At 47.4% G+C, this 23,554-nt stretch overlaps 1 protein-coding gene across 1 annotated transcript in view; it reads left to right on the top strand.

The window, feature by feature from the left end:
• The first annotated feature begins 6,097 nt into the window (after nt 1–6,097).
• Nucleotides 6,098–23,554, top strand: part of DYNC2I1 (dynein 2 intermediate chain 1) — a 100,733-nt gene continuing 83,276 nt past the window's right edge. The window contains exons 1-4 of the mRNA XM_069729712.1: nt 6,098–6,243; nt 9,410–9,463; nt 17,175–17,532; nt 23,469–23,545. Of these exons, the coding sequence (XP_069585813.1) occupies nt 6,229–6,243; nt 9,410–9,463; nt 17,175–17,532; nt 23,469–23,545 (504 nt within the window). The 5' untranslated portion in view covers nt 6,098–6,228. The remainder of the gene's footprint in view (nt 6,244–9,409; nt 9,464–17,174; nt 17,533–23,468; nt 23,546–23,554) is intronic.

Genomic DNA, 23,554 nt, shown 5'->3' with positions numbered 1-23,554 from the left:
CGCAAAGGGGCAAAAAGACCCACCGTGCCGAACTAACGGCACGGCGGTACACCCTTTGCGTCTCAGAGCTTCCAGCAAAAACGAATAGACAAGCTGGACAGAAAAAACAGCAACAAAAGGAAAGAAGCACTTATCTAAGCAGAGCAGCAGGCCACAGGAAAGATCCAAAGCTCAGATCCAACACTGGAACATTGACAAGGAGCAAGGAAGACAGAATCAGGTGGAGTTAAATAACAAGGCAGCCAACGAGCTCACCAGAACACCTGAGGGAGGAAGCCCAGAAGCTGCAGTACCACTTGTGACCACAGGAGTGAATTCAGCCACAGAATTCACAACAGCCATGTGAGCAGAGTCCTTGGTTTCCAAGCAATGAGTGTAGAAAATCCACAGTGAAACAGCCGGCATTTCTGTAATAATAGATTTTATTTCTATAGCGCCGACATATTCCGCAGCGCTTCACATTTTAGAGGGGATTTGTACAGACAAGATAAGACGTTACAGAATAACACATAACAGATCCCAGGAGGAGTGAGGGTCCTGCTGCTCGCTAGCTTACAATCTATGGAGGAAATAGAGGGGACACGAAAGCTGGATGGTAAAATGTGCTTGTATTGTACAGTCCGGCCACCAGACAGTGTTCAGACACTGAGGGTTATTAAGAGCATGGGGGGTGTGAACAGATGATAGTTAAATAAGTAAGGTGAGGAGGTAGGCCAGTCTAAATAAATACTTATTTAAGGCACACTTAGAACTGTAGGTATTGGGAATTAATCGAATTGTCGTGGGTAATACATTCCAAAGAATTGGTGCAGCATGTGAGAAGTCTAGGAGACCAGAATGGGAGGTTCGGGTTATAGAGGATGTTAGTCTTAAGGTACCTTCACACTGAGCGACTTTAGCTCGATAACGATAGCGATCCGTGACGTTGCAGCGTCCTGGATAGCGATATCGTTATGTTTGACAGGCAGCAGCGATCAGGATCCCGCTGTGAGATCGCTGGTCGGAGCTAGAAGGCCAGCACCTTATTTCGTCGCTGGATCACCCGCTGACATCGCTGAATCGGCGTGTGTGACACCGATTCAGCGATGTCTTCACTTGTAACCAGGGTAAACATCGGGTTACTAAGCGCAGGGCCGCGCTTAGTAACCCGATATTTACCCTGGTTACCATCCTAAAAGTAAAAAAAAACAAACACTACATACTTACCTACAGCCGTCTGTCCTCCAGCGCTGTGCTCTGCTCTCCTCCTATACTGGCTGTGAGCGTCGGTCAGCCGGAAAGCAGAGCGGTGACGTCACCGCTCTGCTTTCCGGCCGCTGTGCTCACAGCCAGACCAGAGAAGCACAGCGCCGGGGACAGACAGCGGTAGGTAAGTATGTACTGTTTGTTTTTTTTTTACTTTTAGGATGGTAACCAGGGTAAACATCGGGTTACTAAGCGCGGCCCTGCGCTTAGTTACCCGATGTTTACCCTGGTTACCGGCATCGTTGGTCGCTGGAGAGCGGTCTGTGTGACAGCTCTCCAGCGACCAAACAGCGACGCTGCAGCGATCCGGATCGTTCTCGGTATCGCTGCAGCGTCGCTAAGTGTGACGGTACCTTTACAATAATCCTCACGAGAATGAATAAGAGCGACGGTAAGAGCTTTTTTCAGAGTCAAAGGTTAGAAAATGTTGAATTCTAAAGATGTATTTGAGGTGTAGGTGACATGAGTGGGCGAGTGATGTAGGGGATGAAGTAAAGTGGATAAATCCAGGTGACAAGGTACCTCAACTGATTAAACGGAATATAGTGTAGATCCACTAGACTGGATAAGCAGTGAAAAGGCGTTTATTATACTTCACAAAAGTAATTAAAACAGCGCTTAAAAAAAATGCATGGAGCAGTCAACCTCGTGGCAGGCACCGAATGTCTAGCCCGACACAGGGTTTCACCCTACAAATGACGGCTTCTTCTGGGGTTTGAAAAAAGCCAAAACCAGTTATAAACGCCCTGTCGGACAGTCATAGCGAGCTGACTAACCCATGTTCACACGTTCAGTATCTGGTGCGTTTTTACCTCAGTATTTGTAAGCCAAAAGCAGAAGTGGGTGATAATACACAAGTGGTGACGTGTTTCTATTCTATTTTTCCTCTGACTGAGCCGCTCCTGATTTTGGCTTACAAATACAGAGGTAAAAAACTCAACAAATACTCAACATGCGCACGTGGCCTTACTGTATAGTTTTAAATGCCCCTATTCATTTTAACATATAATGTGCTGAAAAAAAAATGTGTAAAATAAACAAGAATTCCAAGTGGTGTGAAATAGTGTAAAAACTCCCCCACAGTTTCATCATTTTTGGGTATAATTTTTATGGAGTTTATTGTGCAGAAGAAATTACCAGGCGACACTATTTTCCAGCTCAGTACAATTACGGCAATTCCAAACTTATATATATATTTTTTCTTTTATTAATGACAAAAATTATTCAGAGCCTAAATGCATTTTTTGGTTTGTATTGCCATTCTATGACATCTGTAACTTGTTGATGATGGATCTGTGTTATGTTTTTATGTTTTTGTTTTTTTTTGCGTGACGAGCTGTACTTTTTATTGATACCATTTTGGGATACACACGATCATTCTGATGTTTTGATTACTTTTTGCTACATTAATGGGGAGGTATGGCAAGCAGGAAAGCAGAGAACAACAATTTCACAGTTTTGATTTATGTTTTTCCTTTACAGTAATTACCCTATGGAATAAATCATTTTATAATTTGATAGATTAAACCTTTACGGATGCAAAAATATCATATATACTTGGTTTTTGTTTTGTTTTATTTTTTTTATAAATGAAGAAATACATGAAATTTGAATTTGTAGTTTTTTTTATTTTGTAAAAACTTTTTTTTACTCTATACTTTATTTTTTATTCCCTCCCATCGGACTGGAAGCTGTGATAGTTTGATTGTTTGTACTACACACTGCAATACTTTAGCATATAGTTAAAATCAAGATCTCATGTAAAGCCCGGGTCCTGGTTGGATTTCACAGGTGCACCAAGATGGCAGCAGAGGTGGCCTTTGACAAGCCTCCAAAGATGGCAGCAGAGGTGGCCTTTGACAAGCCTCCGACTGCTGTAGAAAACTGCTGACACTTCATGAACATGTTGTGGCACTACTGGAATCTTTGGACTTAAATGTGTTATCTGGGATTATAGTTATTTTGTCTATGGGGCTAAGAACTTCCAGGCAGGTAGTCGTTACCTACCTACCTTTTCTGCCCTGTGACAATCTGTTCTGGCCCAGGAGGTGACTCTACAGCTTAATTTCACCTCATATCAAAAGAGCTGCGCCTTCTCTTCCGGGCTGCTCTGTTGATGGGGCGAAACTGCCGACGGCATGCTAATCAACAGTCTGCTCCCCGCAGTTAGGAAGTGGGGAGCCATCTGTCAATCAGCATAGCATTGGCAGTGATGCCACATTGACAGAGCAGGGAATAGAAGATGCTTCTCTATTGATGTGAGGTCAACAGAAGCAGAAGAATTGCTGTCAGGATTGGTCCATGACGGCTCTAAATTAGCAGAGGTCGTTGCCAGGTAGAACAACCAGGTACTTAGCAACTGTCAGGAGAAATCCCCATAGAAAAAAAAATAACCAAAGTCCTGGATAACCCCTTTAAATGGTGCTATCTGAGATTGACAGCTGCATCTGTGTGGTTGAACAGTAGCTAGCTGACCTAGCTCCAATCGCTTCAGTCAGTGGCAGGCGATGGCTGTATAACACAGCCGGAAGCATTGTAACATTAAATATTAGATTTTATGGAGAATTTCCCTATCAACTCTTACTGCTGGTAACAACCTATTGTGTCTGCACTGGAGGTTACGCTGCATCACTAGGTGAAAGAGGAAGGTTGTGAACTGCAATGAACTCCGCAGATTGGGAGCTCGCGTGATCTTCTGGTATGTCAGCTTGTCAACAATCCGACACTCGACATAACTATTGTGTAATTTAAAAAAAAAAATTATACCCAAAAAAGTATGGTGGAATTGCATGTGGCAACTAACTAGAATGCAGTGTTTACTTTTAGCATTAAAAAAAAGAGGATGCTTGTCTTAGGTCATTAGCAGAACGGAGGGCACGGGTAGGGTGGTGGACAGGGACGAGGGAGGAGAAGTGTGGGTGGAAGTGATAACTTTATATTGGACTTTGTAGCAGATGGGCAACCAGTGTAATGACTGGCACTGGAACCTGGGAACTTTTCAGAATATTTTCCCACGCTCGAGTTCATATGAGGACATCCAGCAGAGGGCGCATCACCGCAACTCGAGGTAACTACAGGTCATTCACCTACATTCCATTCATTCGCAGGGTTTTTACAGGCAGGGGCGGCAGCATTAGCAGGCTTCTGCTTGTAAAATCAGTTTACCCTTTCAGATGGATTTACAGCGTGGGACGAGACTGATCATCGGAAGGTATGGAATATTGTTGTTTGTTTGTTTTAAATTTGTTCCAGGTGACAAGGGTCTCCAGGTGGATTACCAGTATAATAAAATATTACAACAACCTGTGTATTTATTTCATTAAAATACTTTGTTATAATGTGTGTGTGTATTTTTAACCATTTCATACTATTTTATTAATAATGGATAGCTGTCATTATTGACACCTCTCCATTATTAATCTGGCTTAATGTCACCTTACAATAGCAAGGTGACATTAACCCTTCATTACCCCATATCCCACCGCTACACGGGAATGGGAAGAGAGTGGGCAAGTGCCAGAATAGGCGTATCTTCCAGATGTGCCTTTTCTGGGGTGGCTGGGGGCAGATGTTTTTAGCCGGTAGGGGGGGGGAGGCAATAACCGTGGACCCTCTCCAGGCTATTAATATCTGCCCTCAGTCACTGGCTTTACTACTCTGGCAGAGAAAATTGCGCGGGAGCCCACACCAATTTTTTCCGTGATTTAATCCTTTAATAGCTAGATTGCCCATATTTTGCACATACACACTACTAACATTAGTAGTGTGGAATATGCAAAAAAAAAGGGATATGAGATGGTTTACTGTATGTAAACCATGTCTCATATCATGTCGGGTTTGGGAAGGAGATAGCAAAAGCCGGCAATTGAATTACCGGCTTTTAAGCCATTTAGCGCTGTATGAAATATTAATATATATGTGTCTCACTGACATATATATATATATACCCCTATACTATGTGTACACATTTATTCTACCTATTCTATTCTAACCTGTCAGTGTGATTTTACTGTACACCGCACTGAATTGCCGGCTTTTCTCTCTAACACTGCTGCGTATTTCTCGCAAGTCACACTGCTGGTCCGTGTGTAATCCGTAATTTTCTCACCCCGATAGACTTTCATTGGCGGATTTTTTGCGCAATACGGTGACAAACGCAGCATGCCGTAGAAGACCGTATAATACAGATCAGTAAAATAGAGCAGATAGGAGCTGGGCCATAGAGAAGCATTGTACCGTATCATGCAATACGTATTTTATGCACCTTTCATACATCCGTAAAACTCGCTAGTGTGAGGCCGGCCTTAGTGGGTATCCATCTGCATAGTCCCAGCTAGGGGGACCCCATACACAGTGACCTGCCAGAGGGTCTTTATATACAATGTCCCAGCTAGGGGGTCTCCTTATACTGTGCACAAGTAAGTGTTCCATATAGAGGGTCTCAGTTAGGGGGTCTCCAACTACCAGGTCCCAGCTAGGGGGTCTCCTTATACAGTGCACAAGTTAGTGTTCCATATAGAGGGTCTCAGCTATGGGGGTCTCCAACTACCGGGTCCCAGCTAGGGGGTCTCCTTATACAGTGCACAAGTTAGAGTGTCCCCACATACAATGTCCCAGATAGATGACCCCATACATAGATAGACGTGCACCGCAGGGTCGTACTCGCTACTGCTGCTCGCTGTATGGAAAGGCTCTCACAGAAAGCCCCCAACTCAGAGAACAATTACAACAGACACGTATGCCGCATGCGCACTGGGTAATCGAGAACGCGCACAAAAACGTCTCGCGCACTACTGCGGTTGCCAGGTAGACTGACGCCGCCGTTGCCTTGGTGAAACTGCCCATTGCACATGCGCAAAAACGACTAGCCTGGGTGTCATGGCGCCGGCCCGTCTAGGCAACAGAACGGAAAGTCTCGCTTGGTAACGGAACGAGCAGGAGGTGGAGGCTCAGGCTGATGGTCAGGAAGACGGACGTAGGACCATGCAGCCCGACAGGGTGAAGTATACAACCATTCATATACTGCGCACACAGTGACAGGACAGACATCCTATGACACGTAGTTCCTCAGTAGGTGGCGCCATTAGGTCACCATGCAAAGTAAATTGCTGGTGGGAACACAATTGAGGGGTTTGGACATGTCTGCTCCTGTAGAGACAGCGCCACCGCTGTGCACAGGTCGTGTGCGGTACTGCAGCCGGGAACCCTTCACTTCGATGAAGCTGCGCTGCAGTACCGCACACAGCCTGTGCCCAGGGGTGGAGCTGGTTCTCAGCATGTGCGCTGTGCTCAGGCCTTATAAACTGTGGCCAGGGTAACACCGCACACAGGCTAACCTCTGTCCTATGGAACCGATCCCAAATATCAGGTTAGGACTGACTAAATAAAATCCAATATGGCTGATTAAAGGGGCCACCTGTACTGGGCAACCCCCACCCCAGTGTAATCACTTATAAAGAAAACCAATGGGTATTCCTCTACCGGCACAGTCTCCGCAGGTCATGTGACATTATTGTGCCATGTGACTGCTGCAGCCAATCACTGACTTCTGATCAGCTGCAGCCCTTTAGTACTAAGCTGGGGTTGTCAAGTATTAAACACCTTTATCCTTTTTTAGGGTTAGATCTCATTTTTACATATGAGAAGGAGCAGCGTTTTTAGCGTGTGTGCCGGATGTAATTTTCCTCCACTTTAGGGCCATGGCTGCATGTTTCCATCAGTTTTCAGTGACATCAGTTTTTTCATATACTGAAAAAACAATAGCTAACGTCACCCATAAAGGTGTGTGCCCACGATCCAGAATAGCAGTGTTTAGGACCCAGCTCACCTGCAGTGTCCAGAACGCTGTGTTCTCCGATACAAGCAGAGGAGGGGATTTATAGAAACCCCCCATGCCCACAGTGCTTCTATTTGACAGTGCAGGTTTTCGAGCCGCAGCATGTCCATTTCCGTTGAGGCGCTGGTCTCTGCAACAGACATTTCCACAATAGAATATTAAATGCGGTAAATCCACATTGTTCAATGAACACGTGTGGATTTAACTGCGTGATTAGAACGCAGCATTTGGACACAGGGAAAATACGCTGCATCCAAAGCGCTACTGTATCCTGATCGTGAGCACGTACCCTAAATTCTAAAAAGCAGACCTGTGGTTGGCCATCCATGTGCTGCTCAATGTTTTCACAGACCCATTATTTATGAATGGACAAGCTTCATCCACGACTGTCATGTAAAACAGATAGGGCCTCCATTATTTATTTATTTATTTATTTGGGTGTTGGCATGAGATGGTTTTCACCACAACTTCTGGTGGTTGACCGCATGTGGTTTTTGTATGGGCAGACGTAAGGGTTTGTTCCCACCATGTACGGACTGGGGCTGAAATTCAGTCCTGGCATTTGAAATCACACAGGCCCATGTTGTCCCCATCCCCAAGCACCAGATGGCATATATTACTAATATTACCGTGGATGGAGGAAAGGAAGATTTTCTACAAGACCAATATTTCTAATGATACCCGTGGCCTGATGGGGTAAGTGACGGAGTCAGCGACTTTGTGCTCCATCACAGCTCTTAACAGTATGGGTGCCTTGAGATCGCTGATTCTGTTAACAATGTAGCAGACAAGGCAGCTCATCACCAGATAGGCCCTTCTGGCATTTGCCAGAATTGCCAGATGGCCAGTCAAGCCCTGGTTCCCACAATCCAGAACTGGCAGTTCTTTGGATGCAGCACATGTCCGCCATGTTCAAAGCACTTCCGGCTATCGATCGCTGGTGATTCCGCATGTGTTCACCGAAACGCACGGATTGCTGCTACGGACAGCCTCTGAGCAGTCAGTAAATCTTCTCCTTTCTGAGAAATTCTGACAGCTGCCTGACCCATGTTAACATCGGCCATCACATCAACCTCCCCCCTCCGTAGCCGCTTACCACCTCCTGTACTGCGGGGGGCTCTATTGGGGAACGGCTGCACTGTCCACCCAGGCAGCATTCACACTGCAGCTACTGCTTCTGAATGGGCCAGCGCAATAAAGCCCCCTCAGTGCAGGAGGTTGGGGTAGCTACAGGATATATGAATATAAAAAAAAATCAAAAAAATTACTCCCCATGAATCACAAGAAAAAAAGGGAAAATTAATTGAATAACCAAACAAGATAAAATTCTTTAAAGCTCTTAAAGGGAACCTGTCACCCCCAAAATGGAAATTGAGCTAAGCTCACCATCATCAGGGGCTTATCTACATCATTCTGTAATGCTGTAGATAAGCCCCCGATGTAACCTGAAGGATGAGAAAAAGAGGTTAGGTTACACTCACCCAGGGGTGGTCCCGGTTCTGTTCTTGTCCGGTGGGCGTCGCGGTCCGGGGCCTCCCATCTTCTTACGATGACGTCCTCTTCTTGTCTTCATGCCGCAGCTCCGGCGCAGGTGTACTTTGTCTGCCCTATTGAGGGCAGAGCAAAGTACTGCAGTGCGCCGAGAAAGGTCAGAGAGGCCCAGCATCTGCGCACTGCAGTACTTTGCTCTGCCCTCAACAGGGCAGACAATGTACACCTGCGCCAGAGCTGCGGCGTGAAGACAGGAAAAGGACGTCATCGTAAGAAGATGGGAGGCCTCAGACCGCGACGCCCATCGGACCCGGACCGCCCCCTGGGTGAGTATAATCTAACCTCTTTTTCTCCTCTTTCAGGTTACATTGGGGGCTTATCTACAGCATTACAGAATGCTGTAGATAAGCCCCTGATGACCGTGGGCTTAGCTCAACTTCCATTTTGGGGGTGACGGGTTCCCTTTAAAACTGTATATGCAAAAAAAAACTGGTAATTAAAGAGTGAAAATGCAAGCTTATGAACCTTTTATATACAGTGGAAACTGTCAATGTGGACACATAGAGGTTGGGATCCATCTTTTCTGGGCTCCAGAGTGGCGAATCTGCTGACTTATGGAGTAGGGGATGTCGGCACATGTTCCATGTAAATAGTGGCCACTATACCGGCTGTCATTTGGGTTCACCCAACACAGATTTCGGCTGCATTATGTTATTTTCTGTGAACACTAAATACAGCAATGCCCAGTTTCTGCTTCTTCTCCTTATTTCTCGGTATTTCTGCACTAGAAGGTTTTTCATATATCTCACTGAACTGTTTTTTTTGTATCTTTTGTAGTATAAATCCAAGGAGGACACCTGGAGCACCGAGGAGCTGAAGAAACACCTGAAGGTGACACATTAGTTTTCTCTAACTCTTACGTCTGCCCCCCACAGGTTATATCCCCCCGGATGACTCCTGTATTCAAATAGCGAAGCGTAGCGTTCTCGGCAGAATCGGCGCGATTTGTCGTAACCTAGGATACAGCGGAGGAATAACCTTACCTATAAAAATGTCATCCATTGTGCGAAACACAGATAATTTCATGCCTGAGATCACAAGGCCGCACATCTATTAGTCTGCTGTATGGCAGGTTGTTGCTGTAAAGCCACTGAACAACTGTGCGGCGAACGTGGCTCCGAAACAATCTATTGCTATACTAATAACATAACGAAAAGCTCAATAGTGTCACAATATAACACTGTAATGTTCCCAGAGCAAATAAAACATGAATATAATATGCATCAGTCCAATTAATAGCCGGCACTCACATCTTAATATTGCTTTATTTATCCAGTAGTATAAAAGGTCCATGCAGGTGTGAAACATGTTTCTTGGGAGCGCAGTGGATATTTCTTTTCTGCCTTTTTCATTTTTGTGGTGTTGTTTTTAACCATTTTTTGTGCCTGGATCAATAAAGCAATTCTTAAGGAGATGTGAGTGCCGGCCATCGTTTGGACAATCGCAATTACAGGACTGTTTTGCCGTGCACCTGGACAGGAGAGCTGATTGATCCTTTCTCAAATAATTTGCATGTTTTCTAAATGGCTCCCAATCCCTTTTTATTTCCAAGTAGCAACAAGTTTATAAGATGTGATTTTCCCCAGCGGATGATATGTTGCATGCGCCAGAAAGTGAATACTGCATCACTCCGTACAGGCAGCGGATGTCCCAAGATTTTATAACTATGCTTGCTACCTACAGGTTGTTACAATTTTTTACATTGCTTTTGCCCTCCTAACTCTCGTAATAAATGCTGAGTGATGTGCCCTCAGATAAATCATTTGCCGTCCAAATGTAATAAAGACCTAAATCTCTTTACTGGATTTGTCCCAGTCCATGTAAAGAGTCTATAAATTCAAAGATATGGGCACCTCGGGGGGCAATAATAAATGAGTGTATGTTGGGCTAACAATAGTTTTTGCAGTTGGGCTTCATTAAAAATTTAGGGCAGTTTGCCTTTTACAGACTTTTTGTTTCGTAGCGAGTTGCTGAAATTTCAGCTCTCCTTTGATGTGATCTGTGGTCATTGCTCAACTGAGAGGAGCTCAGAAAAAGGCAGATTTAAGATTTATAAACTCTGTTGTCCCATCACGTTCACTGACTGATGCTCCGATTACCCATTCTGCAGCAGTAGACGGTGAATCATAGAGGCTATTGAAAGCAAATGGTGTAAAATTGTTTACGGTGGCTAACTTGGGGGGGCCCAGGCTGGTCGAAGGTGATGTTCGGCGGAAGCAGGAGTGGGGTGATGCTGCGGGCACTAGGATGATAGAAGGTGATGTTCGGCGGAGGCAGGAGTGGGGTGATGCTGCGGGCCCCAGGATGGTAGAAGGTGAAGTTCGGCGGAGGCAGGAGTGGGGAGATGCTGCACGTCCCAGGCTGGTAGAAAGTGGTGTTTGGTGGAGGCAGAAGTGGGGTGATGCTGCGGGCCCCAGGCTGGTAGGAGATGGTGTCCGGCAGAGGCAGGAGTGGGGCGATGTTGTGGGACCCAGGCTGGTAGAAGGTGGTGTTCGGCGGAGGCAGGAGTGGGGCGATGTTATGGGACCCAGGCTGGTAGAAGGTGGTGTTGGACGGAGGCAGGAGTGGAGCGATGCTGCGTGTCCCAGGCTGGTATGTGTTATTCAGCGGAGGCATGAGTGGGGCAATGCTGTGGGACCCAGGCTGGTAGGAGGTGGTGTTGGACGGAGGCAGGAGTGGAGCGATGCTGCAGGCCCCAGGCTTGTAGGAGATGGTGTCCGGTGGAGGCAGGAGTGGGGTGATGCCGCGGACCCCAGGCTGGTAGGAGGTGGTGTTGGACGGAGGCAGGAGTGGAGCGATGCTGCAGGCCCCAGGCTTGTAGGAGATGGTGTCCGGTGGAGGCAGGAGTGGGGTGATGCCGCGGACCCCAGGCTTGTAGGAGGTGGTGTTGGACGGAGGCAGGAGTGGGGCGATGCTGCGGGCCCCAGGCTGGTAGGAGGTGGTGTGGGGCGATGCTGCGGGCCCCAGGCTGGTAGGGGGTGGTGTTCCGTGATGCAGGGGCTCCACCAGCATTTTGTCAAAGCCGGGACCTCTTGCACTTTCCATGCTTTTCTGCGGTGGACTCCAGGAACATAGCTGTCCAAGGCTGCGCATGCGCAGTTGAGATCTCAGGAGCTGAGATAAATTTGCCTTTTTTTTTCTGTATTTTCGTGTTGTTCCAACAAACAAACAGAAAGGAAATAAACGTGTATAGCAAAACATATATACCGGTAGTTGCAGTAATTTTCTGGGAGAAATACTTAATTTTCTCCTTCGCCTCATTGGGGGACACAGCCCGTGGTGTATGCTGCTGCCACTAGGAGGCTGACACTAAGTGATACAAAGAAAGTTCTCTCCTCCCCTGCAGTATACACCCTCCTGTTAGCTCTCAGCTAACCAGTTCTTGCTTAGTGTCCTCTACCCCTTGAGAAAGGCTCATCACGCCGAAACGCGCGTTGGGGTGGGTACACGCTGCGGACCATCGCTTTCCAGTGACTGCTCAGGTAATTATGTAGCTACTTTGAGTCAGCCTCTGTGCGGCCATTACTAGAGATACTATGTCTATGGTCTACATATATGTTTCCTGGCATGGCCTGGTATAACATTGTACTTTTGGTTTCTTTCCCCTGATTGTTATAATACAAGTCGATTCTACTTATATCTCCTTAAGTGGATTTTGTTACCTTGCTACTAATGTGATGGTCCTCATGCTTGTACCCCTGCCGTTTCCTTGTGCACATTGTGGCTTGAGTACTTTTTTCCTCTCCTCCTGGCTTTGCCAAATGTCCTGTTTTTACAATTTATCAATAAAGATTTTGTTATATTTTTTCTTTAATTCTATTGTTGGGTGTTTTTTGATCGTACTTTTTTCTTTGGTATTATGTTCTATGGTAGCGATTATCCCGTAGTTATATCCATTATAACCCATTTGTAGTATTTTTTGACCTTATATGACTTGTTCTGACTTACTTAATGGGTATGCTTCCTATGAAGCTGTGGTTCTTGCTTAGTGTCCGTAGGAGGCACACGGACGGGTCTGCTATTCAGACCCAAAACTCCTTATTATTTTATTTTTACCTTTTACATTTTTGATTTTATTTTTTCCACGGACAAATGGGGCAATGGATCCTTTCAAGGTTCCGATCTCCCCGAACTATCAAAAGGCGAGCACGGAGAGTGTCGCCTCTCCGTATCCTTTCCTGTGACGTGGAATGCCAAGCCTGGGTTGATTCTTAGGGGCGACGGGTCCCTTCAAGGGCACCGATCTCCCCACAACTTCAACAGACGAGCACATGGAGTGTCGCCTCCATGTACCCTCTTCCCCAGCCAGGCCTAATGCCGGACAACTGGCCCTGTCCACCCGGGGGCTGAGCTCTGTGGATGTACAGAGGCCCCTCTCTTTGGCGTCCGAGCAGCCCCCACTGTCCCACCACTGTTAAAGCGGATGGCACAAGGAGGCGGACGGTTCCTCTCCACCTCCCTAACAAAGGGATGATGGATTGAGGTTTATCCCACTATCCCTGCACCGTCCACGCTGCAATACCTGACCTGCAGCAGAACAGAAACTCAGTCATCCACGGCGGCTCTATGCTGGGACCCGCACCGATGGTGAGTGGATCCAGTCTTCCCTGGTCTTAAAGGCACATGACCAGAATTCCTGGTCTTAAAGGCACATGACCAGTATTCCCTGATCTTAAAGGCACATGACCTGTATTCCCTGGTCTTAAAAGAACATGACCAGTCCGAAGCCAGACACCCAAAATGAGCTCAGGAGCCCTCCACCGCTGATCTCAGTTTATCCCAGAGTACATAGTTCCCTCAGTGGACTTTGTCACTGATCGCAATCCATGGTTTCTCTGACCAAGAGATTGAATCCCTCCGTGATCCCTCTGTGGCTCGGAGTGCTCTCAGGACCGATATACATGGTCACTCTCCTATATGGGAGCCGTCGGCTAGCAGGGGCCGCAAGTATTCTAGAAACGTACAGGCATCTAGAAACGTACAGGCATCTAGAAAAGGGAAGTTTTCATTTCCTGATCTCTCTCCCCAATGATTTGCTGAAAACAAGACTCTGAATATGGATCGGACATTGCCTTGGATCTGGACTTGCCAGAGCTTCAGCAAAGGATGGATTCGCCTATTTATATCATCAACCAATCTCTGTACATTGACGAGGGTGTCCCTCATAAGGAGACTAAACTCCCTCGTAGAGCATTTGCCATGAAGTCCGGATAAGCAATTCACTGGACAGAAGCCTCTACGTGGGATGCCATGCCTGGTCTGATTTTTAAGGGTGACGAGTCCTTTAAAGGGCACCGATCTCCCCACACCATCAACAGACGAGCACACGGAGTGTCGCCTCCATGTATCCTCTTCTGCATCCAGACCTAACGCCAGACAGCCTGTCCTGTCCACCCGGAGACCTGAACTCCGTGGATGTACAGAGGCACCCTTTTTGGAGCACCCCTCTGCATCACCACTATTTACGAGATGATGCAAGAAGGCGGACGATCCCTCTCCACTTCCCTGTTAAGAGGATGGTGGATAGAGGGTCCCTAATTTTTAACTCTGCACTTTCAAAAGAGAGCGGCGATGGCATGAGACGATGACCTGCTGGATGCAGCCGCTCATTCTGCGACTTGGTAGATTAACTGGGTAGAATATCCTGTGGCATACCTACCAGTATCCCTGCCCGATGTATCATCAATTAAAAATACCACAGACTGTCAGATAGCAAATCTGGTTCTTTCCGTCTTGCGGCTTCGGGTTCAGTGCTCTACCTTTCCTAGCCGCCGCATGGATTGCTAGAGCAATGGTCTCCTGGCTGGAGACCTAATTTGATTCACACCAGTAACCCTTTCCCGAAGACAGTACAACTGGCCAATCAAATCTTTTGAGTGGGAGACTAACAAAGGATCTTATGTTTCCTACAGACCCAACCAGCAGTGGAAGGGTTATCTAGGGCAGTCTAGATCTAAGGGATCTTGGTTCCAAAAAGGGGAATGAAAAGTAAGACCGATCCTGGACCTCAAACTTCTAACAACCTTTGACAAGGTCCTCCTTCTTCAGATGGAGTTCCTCCGCTCAGCCATTCAACAGAAAAAGGTGGAGTTTCTGGCATCCATCGATGTTCGGGATGCTTACCCTCACATTCCTATTTTTCCCCTCTTCAAAAATTCCTTTTCTTTTCCATTCGTGAACAGCATTTTCAAGTCACCACCTTGTCCTTCGGCCTTGCTACCGCACCCAGAGTGTTCGCAAGGGTCATGGCGGCTGTCATGTTCCTCTTGCACCCTAGAGGCATGGTCGTCCTGCCCTGTTTGGTCGACTGTCTAGCCGCTATTCCAGGACCACGCTGAGTCGTCTATATCACTTGCTATACCCTCTCACCTGGGCTGGCAGCTAAACTTAGACAAGTTCTCATTTCCAGCCCAGCAGATATCCTTTTTGAGGATGATCCTGCACACTCCCAGAAGGATGGTAATTCTCCCTCGAGACAAGGTCATGGCCCTTCAACAGGGAGCTCGCACACTTGATCACTCATCCCCTCATTTCATTCGATTTGCTAGGAGGGTTCTGGGGAAAAATGGTGACAATAGAAGCAGTTTCCTTTGCTCCGATCGTTTTCAACAAGTCAAACAGACTTTCAGACGGTAGTCTCTGAGCTCCTTCTTCATCCAGGGCCTTTCTCCCGGTTCAATGGTTATTAGTAACTACCAATGCCAGTCATCTTCTCCCGATCATTGCTCTGGAGACCCAAACAGTAGTCCTAGAACAGGTCCACTGCCTTCTGGCGGGTCACCCCATCCAAATTCAATTGGATAATGCCACGGCTGTGCCATATGTCATCATCTAGCAGGTACCCATGGTCAGGCACCATGGCCGTGGTACCTCACATTCGCTGAGATTTATAATTCGGTGATCTCAGCAGTACATATCCCAGGAGTATAACTCTGGGCGGCTAACATATTCAGCCATCAGGGTTCCGCCTCAAGTGAGTGGGAACTTCACCCGGAAGTCTTCCATCAGATCTGCCTTCACTGGAGCTCTCCAGTTGTAGATCGGATGGCGTCCAGACTGAACGCCAATGTACTGTTTGTGGTTCGGCCTCGAGATCCAAGAGCCAACGCACTGCATGCTCTGTATCTTCTGTGGTACCAGTTTCCATAACTCCCTTTCCACTACTTCCAAAAGCCTTTCGGAAGCAGAAAGGGCCCCCAGTGATCCTCGGGGATCCGCACTGACTACGTCAGTTTTTTTTGTTTGCGGAGCTAGTATCTTTCCGCCTTATTGCAACAAAACTGTAAGTAGGGACTTTCTCGCAGGGAGTTTTCACACGTAGTTCTTCCCTATTGCATACCGTTAGATCATTGGGACCTTAATGGCCCTGGGAGTCGTACAGTAGACTCCTTTTGATCCGGACAGACTTTACGATCAGGGAAGGTCACCCTTTTTTCTCTGCGATATCCTCCTCCTGACGAGTCTATGGAGCTAGCTGTTCTGTTCTTTCAGACTTTTTTCCCTTATTACCTTCAAGACAAGGTTGTCCTCAGGCCATCCCCGTCCCTTGTTACCAAGGTGGTATTGTATTATTCTGTTATGAGGACATCGTTCTTCCCTCATCTCTTTCGGCACCAGTCCACAAAATGGAATGACTTCCCCATATTCTGGATGAAGTGAGTGCTCTGAGTAGGTACGTGTCGAGGACGGCGTCCTTCCGAAGGTTGGATGCTTTATTTGGGCTTCCTGATGGTAAGAGGAGGGCTTCCTGATGTTTACAGGAAGGGTTTAGCTGTTTCATCGGCCATGTTAGCCAGGTGGATTCTTTTCACCATCCAGGAGTCTTTCCGTGTTAGATGTCAGCCTATATCCCTGTCTATCGAGGGTTCTAGGCACCAGGCATAGGCAAAGCACGCCTGCAAGCTTGCGGATTCGTCCAGTCCGCATACATTCTTGAAGCACGATAATTCCCACACTTCCACAGATGTGAGTCTGGGCAGGCGGACTCTGCAGGCCGCGGCGGCGCACTTGTAAGTAGCGGTTACACAGGGCCTGATCGGATGTTGTCTCCACCCAGGGACTGCTTTGGGACGTCCCACGGTCTGTGTCCCCAATGAGGCGAAGGAGAAATAGGGATTTTTGTGTACTCACCGTAAAATCCTTTTCTCCGAGCCATTCATTGGGGGACACCGCTCCCACCCTGTTATTAGCTTATGCTTGTTTTTATAATCTGACATGCTATACTCTCATATATAATATGACATGTTATACGCTCATATATTGTTATTGATCTCCTACTGCTTTTGCACTGAACTGGTTAGCTGAGAGTCAGCAGGAGGGTGTATACTGCAGGGGAGGAGAGAACTTTCTTTGTATCACTTAGTGTCAGCCTCCTAGTGGCAGCAGCATACACCCACGGTCTGTATCCCCCAATGAATGGCTCGGAGTAAAGGATTTTACGGTGAGCACACAAAAATCTCTATTTCTGAAACAATTTCGAGGGTGCCAACACTTTTGGCCATGACTATTAATTGCGTTTTCTTTTGACTCTGTTTTTGTTTAGACCATGCAGTCTGACAGCGGTAATGATAGAAGACATAAGGAAAGAAGTCATCACAGACAGGATGAGGAACATACACAACGCAAACATAGGCCTGATGAGAAGAGAGACAAGAGAGAGCGACCAAAGGATCAAGGGAGAGATGGACATGCTGAGAAAGGGAAGGGTGACCATCAAGAGCAGCGCAGGGAGAAGGAGAAAGCCAGAGAAAGAGACAAGGACAAATATCGTGTATCAGAACGGCACCGAACCAATGACAGAGAGAAAACCAGTGACAAAGTGGACACTGGGGAGAAACCAGTTAAAGAATATGGAACATATGATCTGGGCAGAGAAGAAAGGAAGTTGAGAGACAGTCATGGTAAGTGCCATTATCTGACAGTCGGATCCCGCCACTGGCTATGTACCATGATAAAGAAAAGCTGCAGAAATGAAACCGCTCATATATAGATATTTTTTTAAATCCAATTACAAAAGTGACTTGTTTTTATCCTGAAACCACTTACAGCAGTAATATGACATGAAGCTTTGAATCTGAACCTGCTGAGATATAAAATGCTTCATTATTTTGGTAAAAATTACGTGCAGAAGGCTCTAGTTTGGCCAAAAACATTTCATGATTGTATTTTTTTTTTCACATTAGAGTCCCGTTAATCACACACATAAACCCACTCATGTTCTATCATACTACATACCAACTTTCCTGGATTTAGAGTTTCTGGTTTCATCACTGCAGATCATTCTGCACCATTGTTCCTCAGACTAATTGATGGATTCCGATCGGTCAGATCCCTTCATGTTTTGTGGCTGTCTAACCTCCGCAAAATATGCGACCGCGGGGACTTGAACATCTCAGTCGAGTATCCGTGATATTCTGTGCATACCCGAGCACCATTGGTAAAATCGAGTAATGAGCACTTGTGTTCATCACTAGTAATCTCACTCAGCTCTGCAGAAGAGCAGTCTGTCATTCAGTACATGTCTCACACTGGCAGCACAGCTGACACTCTTCTTCATTTTCTTCTGTTAGCCTTGTAAAAATAAACAATTTGGAGCTAAAGTGAAATTTTTATGAAAAAAAAAAGTAAAATATTAATTTTCTCCTTCACTTCATTGGGGGACACAGCCCTTGGTGTATGCTGCTGCTGTCACTAGGAGGCTGACACTAAGTGATACAAAGAAAGTTCTCTCCTCCCCTGCAGTATGCACTCTCCTGCTGGCTCCTAGAGAGCCAGTTCTTGCTTAGTGTCCGTAGGAGGCACACGGGTCTGCTATTCAGACTAAAAACCCTTTTTTTATTTAAATTTTTAAATCTTAAGAATTTTTACCTGGACAAATGATCCTTTCAAGGCTACGATCTCCCCGAAGCAGCAACAGGCGAGCACGTGGCAGGGCAGATAAAGTACGCCTGCACAGGAGCCGCGACAGGAAGCAGAGAATAGGACGTCATCGCATGAAGATGGGAGGAGCCGGACCTGGACCGCGACGCCCATCGAACCTGGACCGCATCGGGACCGCCCCTGGGTGAGTATAATCTAACTTTTTTTTCCTTATCTTTCAGGTTACATCGGAGGCTTATCTACAGCATTACAGAATGCTATAGATAATCCCCTGATGGCGGTGGCCGGAGCTTATCGGCCAAAAATGGGGTGACAGATTCCCTTTAAGGGGGCACATAGGAGTACATCATGTCCCAGCCTCAGGCACCTAAAAAGTCCCATAAGACTCTTACAGTCTTTTTCACTTTATGTAACTCCTGCCAGCCTGCGTTTCCAAAAGCTCAGAGTTCGCCGCTCTGCAAAGCCTGTGACCCCAAATGCGCTCAGGAACCCACCTCTGACACTGAGCCCAGTGTCCTTAGTCCCCCTGAGTGGGTCTCGTCTCTGTCGCAATCTATGACTTCTCTACCAAAGCGCTTGAATCCTTCAGTGTTCCTTATGGGGGTCGTGGTGTTCGCACATCTGACACAGAGAGACCCTCCCCTACATGGGAGCAGTCGGCTAGCAGGGGCCGCACACAATCTAGAAACGTACAAGCGTCTAGGAAACGGATACGTAGTACGTCTCCCATACAATCACGTGCCATGCCGTCCGCGAGCTCCATTTCTCGTTCTCCCTCTCCAGACGATGGTAGCGAACTCGATTCTGAGTATGAATTGGAGGTCTCCTTAGATCCGTATTCGCCAGACTTTCAGAGGACTCTTGATTCTCTGATTGAGGCTGTCAACCAAACTCTGAAGGTTGATGAAGACTCCGGCTCTGTGCTGGATCACGTTGTGTGCTTCAAAAAAGCTAAGCGTCCTAATAGAACATTCGCCATTTACCCAGAGTATCGGGATATAGTTAATCGGCACAGGGAACGACTGGATAAGCACTTTAAAGGACAAAAACCGCTTGAAGTGAAGTACCCTTTCTCAGCCGATCTGAGAAAAGATTTTGCCGAGTCCCCTTTAGTAGACACGCCAGTCTCTCACTTGGTATCCAAAACCCTTCTATCCCTGCTGGAAGTATCGTCTATTAAAAATCCCACAGACCGCCAGATAGAAAATTTGGCTTGATCTGTCTTTGAGGTCTCCGGTGCGGCTCTATGTCCTTCCTTCGCTGCAGTGGGGGTAGCTAAAGCAATGGTTTCGTGGTCGGAGACCTTGGCTAATTCCATTCAGAGCAGTAATCTTCCTGCGGAGGCAGCACAGCTGGCTAGCCAAATTTCTCAGGCAGGAGATTACCTGGTACATGCTTCTTTGGATGCAGCCCACTGTGAGGCTCTATCAGCGGCAAATGCCTTCACGATCAGAAGATCTTTATGGCTCAGACAATGGAAGGTGGATTCTGTGTCAAAAAAGTCTGACATCTCTTCCTTACCAGAGTGGGCGTTTGTTTGGAGAGAAGCTGGATCAGCTTATTTCGGATGCTACGGGAGGAAAGAGCAAATTTCTTCCCCAGCAGAGGCTTAGGCATCCTTTTCGGCATCAACAGCAAATCAGTTTCCGATCCTTTCGCTCCAAAGGACTGTTTGGTCCACTACTTCTTCAGGATCAGGACACTCTCCACGCAGGAACAGTGGACCCCAGACATCCTATAGGTCCAATCAGCAATGGAAGGGTTGGCCCAAACAGTCTGGATCTAAGGGTTCTAGGTCCCAGAGATTTTCCGCCCAATGACTCATGGGGTTATCCGGTCGACACCAGCAGGGTAGGCGGTCACCTACTGGACGGAAAAGTGAGACCCATACTAGACCTCAAACTTCTAAACAAGATTGTCAAGGTCTATCATTTCCGCATGGAGTCTCTGCCTCCGGTCATCACCTCAAGGGAAAAAGGGGAGTTTCTAGCATCCATCGATATTCGAGATGCATACCTGCACATCCTGATTTCCCCCCACCAAAAGTTCCTGCATTTCAGCAGTCGCGAACATCACTTTCAATTCACACCTTTGCCCTTCAGCCTCACTACTGCTCCCAGGGTTTTCACAAAGATCATAGCGGCTGTCATGTTCATCCTGCACTCTCAGGGCGTGGTCGTCCTTCACTATCCTGACTACCTCCTAGTCAAGGGTCCGTATTTCCACAATTGCGCGGAGTCCATTCATATCACTTGCAATACTCTTTCTCGTCTGGGTTGGCTGATAAACTTAGCCAAGTCTTCCCCCGTTCCAGCCCAGCAGATATCCTTCCTAGGCATGACCCTGGACTCCTCTCGAGGGTTGGTAATTCTCCCTCAATACAAGGTCCTAGCCCTTCAGCAAGGAGCCCGTGCACTTTCTCAGTCATCCCCTCATTCCATCCGCTTTGCGAAAAGGGTACTGGGGAAAATGGTGGCAGCAATGGAAGCGGTTCCTTTTGCGCAGATGCACCTCTGTCCCCTACAGCATGCTCTTCTAGCTGCTTGGGACAGGAACCCTTTCTCCCATGACTGCCGGTGCCGCCTGTCCCCGCGGGTCAGCCATACTGTCAGATAGTGGACATTGAGTTCTTCCCGCAACCAGGGGAAGTTCTTTCTCCCGGTTCAATGGCTAGTGGTGACTACCGTTAGCAGTCTTCTGGGCTGGGGATCAGTTTTTTGTCACCACACCGCTCAGGGCCGCTGGTCTTCTCAGGAATTGAAACTTCCAATCAATATCTTGGAAATCCGAGTGATATGGCAAGCACTACTGCAGTTTCATTATCTCCTAGCAGGTCACCCCATCCGAATTCAATTGGACAACGCCACGGCTGTGGCATACATCAACCATCAAGGGGGTACCCGCAGCAGGGCGGCCATGGCCGAGGTAACTCGCATTCTTCGATGGGCAGAGAGGAACCACTTGGTAATCTCAGCAGTGCATATACCAGGCATGGAAAACTTGGCGGCAGACTTCCTCAGCCGTCAGGGTCTCGCCTCGGGGGAGTGGGAACTTCATCCAGAAGTTTTCCAACAGATCTATCTTCGTTGGGGTACCCCGGATGTGGATCTGATGGCCTCCAGACTGAACGCCAAAGTCTCCAGATTCATAGCCTGGTCTCGAGATCCAAGAGCCATAGGAGTGGATGCTCTGCTTCTTCCGTGGCGCCAGTTCCTCTTCTGTACATTTTTCCCCCGCTGTATCTTCTTCCGAGAGTCATCAGGAAGATCAAGGCGGAAGGGGTTCCAGTGATCCTGGTCGCTCCGGATTGGCCATGCCGGGCGTGGTTTGCAGAGTTGGTGTGCCTCGTCGCCAATGTACCCTGGGTACTGCTGGATCGTCCAGATCTGCTCTCCCAGGGACCGATTTACCACCAGAACTCAGCGGCCCTGTGTTTAACGGCTTGGCTGTTGAATCCTGGATTCTGACCCAGGCTGTTTTTCACAACAGGTCGCGTCCACAATAATCAGTGCTCATAAGTCTGTGTCAGTACGTATTTATCACCGTACCTGGAAGACATTTTTTGATTGGTGCAAGGCTCGTAGATGTCTTGCTCTCGTCTTCTCTATTCCCACCATTAGAGAGTTCCATAGACCGGTCTGAACTCAAGCCTGGCGCACAGCTCGCTCAAGGGATTGCGACAAAACCTCAGGTAAAGACGTTCATTCAGGGGGTTACACATGTGTTTCACCCCCATTCACATGCCTTTAGACTCTTGGGACCTTAACTTGGTCCCGGGAGTCTTACAAGAAGCTCCTTTTTGAACCGCTTCAGGACATGTCGCTCACCTTTCTGTCCTGGAAAGTTGCAATCACATCAATCAGGCGGGTTTCGGAGCTGGCTGCTCTGTCCTGTCGGGCGCCTTTTCTTATTTTCCACCAGGACAAGGTTGTCCTTAGGCCGTCCCCATCCTTTTTGCCCAAGGTTTTCTCATCCTTCCACCTTAACGAGGACATTGTTCTTCCTTCATTTTGTCCAACTCCAGTCCACAGGGTGAAAAGGGCTCGCCATACTCTCGATGCAGTCAGAGCTCTGAGAAGGCACGTCTCGAGGACGGCATCCTTCCGAAGGTCGGATTCTTTGTTCGTGCTTCCTGAGGGTCACAGGAACGGTCTAGCCGCTTCAAAGGCCACGATAGCTAGCTGGATTCTTCCACCATTCAGGAGTCCTACCGCATCAGAGGTAAGCCTGTCCCAGCAGGGATCAGCGCACACGCCACTCAGTCAGTGGGTGCTTCCTGGGCCATTCGGCATCAGGCATCGGCGGAGCAAGTCTGTAAAGTCGCGACATGGTCCAGCCTACATACTTTCTCGAAGCACTATAATAATGTTCATACTCAAGCATCAGCTAATGCGGAGCTGGGCAGAAGAATTCTGCAGGCTGCGGTGGCGCACATCTAGGCAGTTGTTACGTGGAGCCTGATGTTTTCTGTTGTTTTCCCACCAAGGGACTGCTTTGGGACGTCCCATGGTTCTGTGTCCCCCAATGAGGTGAAGGAGAAGCAGGGATTTTTGTGTACTCACCGTAAAATCCTTTTCTCTGAGCCACTCATTGGGGGACACAGCACCCACCCTGTTAGCCTAATGGCTGGTGTTTTTTGTTAGTTTGACATGTTGTACTCTTATGTATTGTTAATGTTCTCCTACTGCTCTTGCACTGAACTGGTTAGCTGAGAGCCTGCAGGAGGGTGTATACTGTAGGGGAGGAGAGAACTTTCTTTGTATCACTTAGTGTCATCCTCCTAGTGGCAGGAGCATACACCCATGGTCCTGTGTCCCCCAATGAATGGCTCGGAGAAAAGGATTTTACGGTGAGTACACAAAAATCCCTATATTTTTTTTTTTTCTTTTACAAAAGGTTTCCACAATTTTGGCCACCAGTGTGTCATTAATGTCACTTCTTAATGTTTCAATCTTAGAAAAACGCAAACACAGAAATGAAGATCGAGAAAGACGTCATGAAGAGAGACGGGAAAAGGAAGGCAGAAAACGTGAGGTATCTCCA

The sequence above is a fragment of the Ranitomeya imitator genome, chromosome 6, assembly GCF_032444005.1.
Source record: "Ranitomeya imitator isolate aRanImi1 chromosome 6, aRanImi1.pri, whole genome shotgun sequence".
NCBI classification, from domain to species: domain Eukaryota; kingdom Metazoa; phylum Chordata; class Amphibia; order Anura; family Dendrobatidae; genus Ranitomeya; species Ranitomeya imitator.
Note: the sequence above shows the minus strand (reverse complement) of the source record. Positions and strands in the feature narration are given on the sequence as shown.